The 4,134-nt window shown below is 34.3% G+C and overlaps 1 protein-coding gene across 1 annotated transcript; it reads left to right on the top strand.

Annotated features, from left to right (window-relative positions):
* Window positions 1-190: 190 nt before the first annotated feature.
* LOC112519165 (1,2-dihydroxy-3-keto-5-methylthiopentene dioxygenase 2) lies at window positions 191-3,324 on the top strand. Its single transcript, XM_025127161.1, has 7 exons — window positions 191-349; window positions 1,381-1,492; window positions 1,583-1,677; window positions 1,845-1,959; window positions 2,037-2,161; window positions 2,653-2,723; window positions 3,043-3,324. The coding sequence occupies exons 1-7, from the start codon at window positions 332-334 to the stop codon at window positions 3,107-3,109; spliced, it is 603 nt and encodes a 200-aa protein (XP_024982929.1). The 5' UTR covers window positions 191-331; the 3' UTR covers window positions 3,110-3,324.
* Window positions 3,325-4,134: the final 810 nt, after the last annotated feature.

The following is a 4,134-nucleotide window of genomic DNA, read 5'->3' as shown; positions in this document are numbered from 1 at the left end:
TAATATCGATATATTTTTATCAAATTTTTATGATATTTTTAAATTTATATTTTATCTAATAATAAAAACATTATTATTTTTTTAAAATCACATAAAATCATATTATAATATTTATTCAGATAAAAAATAAAATAAAATATTAAAATCAAAAACACTTTTCTTTTAGAATTCGGTATAGATTTGCTGGCGGCATGAAACCCTCGTCTTCCTTCGTTAAACATATAAAAGCTACTAGAATGAATTTGGGAGAAAGTAAAATTGATTAGGGTTTCTTTTCATCTTCCAAATCCAGCGTACCTTCAAAGCTCAACAATTTCCCTCAAATCAATCCATGGGTTCTGCATGCAAGGTAGCCACAGATCTTCTTGTTCATTTCGTCTCTCAATTGGCTATGTTTTGAGTTTGTGAACACATGTATGCACTTGCTCGGTATCCCTCAACTCGAATTCTACCTTTTTTCTATGCAAGACTTAAGAATCTCAAATAATCCAATTTAATCGAAGCCAATCAATTGGTAAATAGGTGAGATGGTAGAGGAGTTGTACTCGCGCACGCAATTGGTATTCCTAACAGTACTGATGCATCGCAGAAATCGATTTGCACCACTTTCCCCTATTTTTCTTTGTGTAAATGAATTGTTTGCTGATTGATGTAAATCAGCTTTTTTAGCTGTCATGGGATATGAATTTCGCTCTAGTTTGTTTATGAATTTTGTTCTACTTTGTATATGAAACTTTTTTTTTACTTCGTTCGGCTTTGTGTTATTGGTAGTCACTGTTTACTGAAATCTTCGATTACAAAATAGGCTAAAACTAACAATTTTTTTAAAAGGGAACGTGAAATTCATGGTTGAACGATAAGTTTTTTTCTAAATAGAATACAACTAGTCTTCAGATTGTTGTAGAATACAACTAGTCTACAGGTATAGTTTTATCTATTTTTACCAAATTGTTGTAGGTACATCAACAAAGCTTTTATTGTCCTGTGCACTTAAAGGGTACTAGGTTGGTCACTAAAAGATGTTTTTTTCAAAACAGAGAGAGCATCCTATTAAATAGCTTGAATTCCTCCACTAGATCTAGAAAATGATCAAAAACCACCATAAATCCCCAATTAGTAATTACCATAATTAAACTGATTTCTACCTATATAAGTTTGAATTTTATATGATTAGACTGTAGTCTGTAATAAACAAATAAAAATCTATGCTGCCTTAGACTTATGGTCCCCAAAACTAGACTTCAGCTGCCTGGGGTGTACTTCTGTCGTTCTTTTTTATTCTCTGGGTATACCATTCTACATTTGGATGGTGATTAGGTTGGTGGCTAAGCTTTATTTAGCATTGTATTTATCTCATTTTCAACAATTTGGTCTTGATAGGACGACAGGGAGGAAGTCATTCAGGCGTGGTACATGGATGATAGTAATGAAGACCAAAGGCTTCCCCATCATAGGGAGCCAAAGGAATTTGTGTCCCTAGACAAACTTGCAGGTAAGGACTTCTGAACTGCGTTTTTGTAAGGTCTTGAAGTGTAGGACCATAGTTGACTTGCATAAATAAATCACTTTGTGAAATCCACAGAACTTGGGGTGCTTAGTTGGCGGTTAGATGCTGATAACTATGAAACGGATGAGGCATTGAAGAAAATTCGTGAATCACGTGGATACACCTATGTGGTTTGTGTTTTTTAATTCTTACTTTTTAATACCAGTTCTCCTAGCTTTTTTACCCACAGCTGTAGTTTGCAAAAAGTCTGGTTCTGTTGGTTGGGTGTCACGGAGATGCTTGTGTGTAGATTTTCTTTTGTGACCTATGGTTTTGAAGAGGAGTCTACAACTTTCAGGACATCTGTGAGGTTTGCCCAGAAAAGCTGCCGAATTATGAAGAGAAGATAAAAAACTTTTTTGAAGAGCATCTTCATACTGATGAGGAGATCCGCTACTCTATTGCTGGAAGTGGTGAGCATTTTTATTGTTGTGTTCTATTTTTACAGAATCTAATATTTCGGGCAACTAACCACAGACTTGTTCTAAAGGGTACTTCGATGTGAGAGATCATAATGATGCTTGGATACGTGTATGGGTGAAGAAAGGAGGCATGATTGTACTACCTGCTGGCATTTATCATCGTTTCACGCTTGATACAGACAACTACATCAAGGTACTATGATATGAACTGTCATCGATGACTTGATGTTTTGACCTCTGGAAATGTTGATACTCGCAAACCTAATTACTTTATTATGGTAGATATGTGTTTCTACATGATATATGATTGGAGAGAGAAGTAAGATAAAAACAAAAACGAGAGTAGAAAATCACAGGTTACAGCTAATGTATGCGCCAATTTGCATTCAGCAACTTGCATTATCGGGAATGTGTTATTTTGTGAACAAAAAACATTAATTTATTTAATCTAATGAGACCTTGTTTAGTTTACAGACTGGATATCTGAATTTCTGAATAGAATGTGTTATTGATATCATATAATCACTCTGTAATTGTACATATTATATATTAACGAAGTATGAATCCAATCCAACTTAGTATGCATCTTTTAAACCTTTATAGATAGCTCATAGCTTTATTGGAAAAAGTAACCTTTGCCAAACAAGGCTTTTTATGCTTAATTGTTGTTTATTTTTATGGCAGGCCATGCGGCTCTTTGTTGGTGACCCTATTTGGACCCCTTTCAATCGACCACATGATGACTTGCCTGCAAGGTATGTCTTGGTTTTTGTGCTTCTGCTTCCCTTTTTTGATATCAAAGAAGGCCTATATAATTTTAGGGGCATGAAACACTTGTTCTTAACAGACTTGTTCTGTTTCTCAAAAATAGTCCCTACAGCTACATAAAATTTGAGAACACATAATTGATATTTTTTAATGATTGTATCAAATTCTTCTCAAAATTCTAATAAGTTCAAAAGCTGAAATTGACCTTTTTATCAGCTGATGCGAGTGGCCGCTATGGTCTTCTTCTGATAGCAAGTCATTTGGGATCTGGATGATGTTTCTAAGAATGATCACTCTATTTTGCAGGAAAGAGTATCTTGAAACTTTTGTGCAGAAGGAGGATGCTGGTACTGCTGTTGATGCTGCTGCTTGAGACATAATAAGTAAGAAACTCGATACTTCTTGCACTGTAATAATCGACGGCAAATGACGAACCTAAATATAGCTTGCTGCTGGATCTCAATCATTTGTTTGTGTTACATAAAAAGTTATACCAAAATCTTATGTTATATGGTCATGTTGGTCTATAAAACCTATCTAATTAGAAATTTAATGCCATTCTGAATAGCAGCTGCACATAATACTAAATAATTGAGTTATTCCATCATTCTGAATAGCAAGTAGCAACTGAAATTATTCTTTCACGTTGACCCTACCCAATCTTAACTTTAAGGAAAGGAAAGGATAGACTTTAGCGCTTCCTCTTGATCACGATAATGTGAGAAGTATGGCTAAAGGATGATAGCATATTATAAAAAGATTGTTCCACCCCTTGTATGTTCACTTTCTAATCTCATTGCCTTTGACTCTTCCAACTCTAGATGTACTTTTGATGGTTCATTATGATTTTCACCGATTTGTTTTTTGGTTTTTGCTTTTTTGATCGCTTCCTTTGCGGTCTTTCTCCCAATTGACCTTTTCAAGCTTACATACTTAGAAGTTAATACGTTGTCATCATCTTAATTGATTGGCATTGGAGCTTTGGTAGAATGAGCTCTTGACCTTTTCTTATCTTCAATGTTCATTCATCGATTTATGTTGGAACCTCAATATAATCCAACAATGGTCTAGCCAAAGCTTTTCTCTTTTCTAAAAACCTCTTTTGCTTTTATTATTCATTATATTGCAGATTTGTAGATAATAAAACCATATTCAAGATAGTGTAGTATCTCAATTAGTTTAGTTATGAAAACTGCTTCTCAACCATACCACTTTTAACAAAATTAACCGAGCCTAAACTGATCAAGCTAGACTTTTATTTCTCATAATCTATTATCTTATCTTGTTCTGTGCAACCACTTTTTGTGAGTGTTCAATTTCAGAGTAAATTCCACAAAACCTACACACAGTACCACTGATTTTCGTCCAACAGCTTGTTAATGATTTCTCAGCGTGACC

This window comes from Cynara cardunculus (assembly GCF_001531365.2).
Source record: "Cynara cardunculus var. scolymus isolate 2C chromosome LG 10, CcrdV1, whole genome shotgun sequence".
NCBI lineage: Eukaryota > Viridiplantae > Streptophyta > Magnoliopsida > Asterales > Asteraceae > Cynara > Cynara cardunculus.
Note: the sequence above shows the minus strand (reverse complement) of the source record. Positions and strands in the feature narration are given on the sequence as shown.

What these genes read in the sequence shown, in the direction of transcription:
- LOC112519165 (XM_025127161.1), top strand. An exon ending in CTACTCTATTGCTGGAAGTG is followed by an intron (nt 1,960 to 2,036) that starts GTGAGCATTTTT and finishes CTTGTTCTAAAG; the next exon opens with GGTACTTCGATGTGAGAGAT. An exon ending in CATGATGACTTGCCTGCAAG is followed by an intron (nt 2,724 to 3,042) that starts GTATGTCTTGGT and finishes TCTATTTTGCAG; the next exon opens with GAAAGAGTATCTTGAAACTT.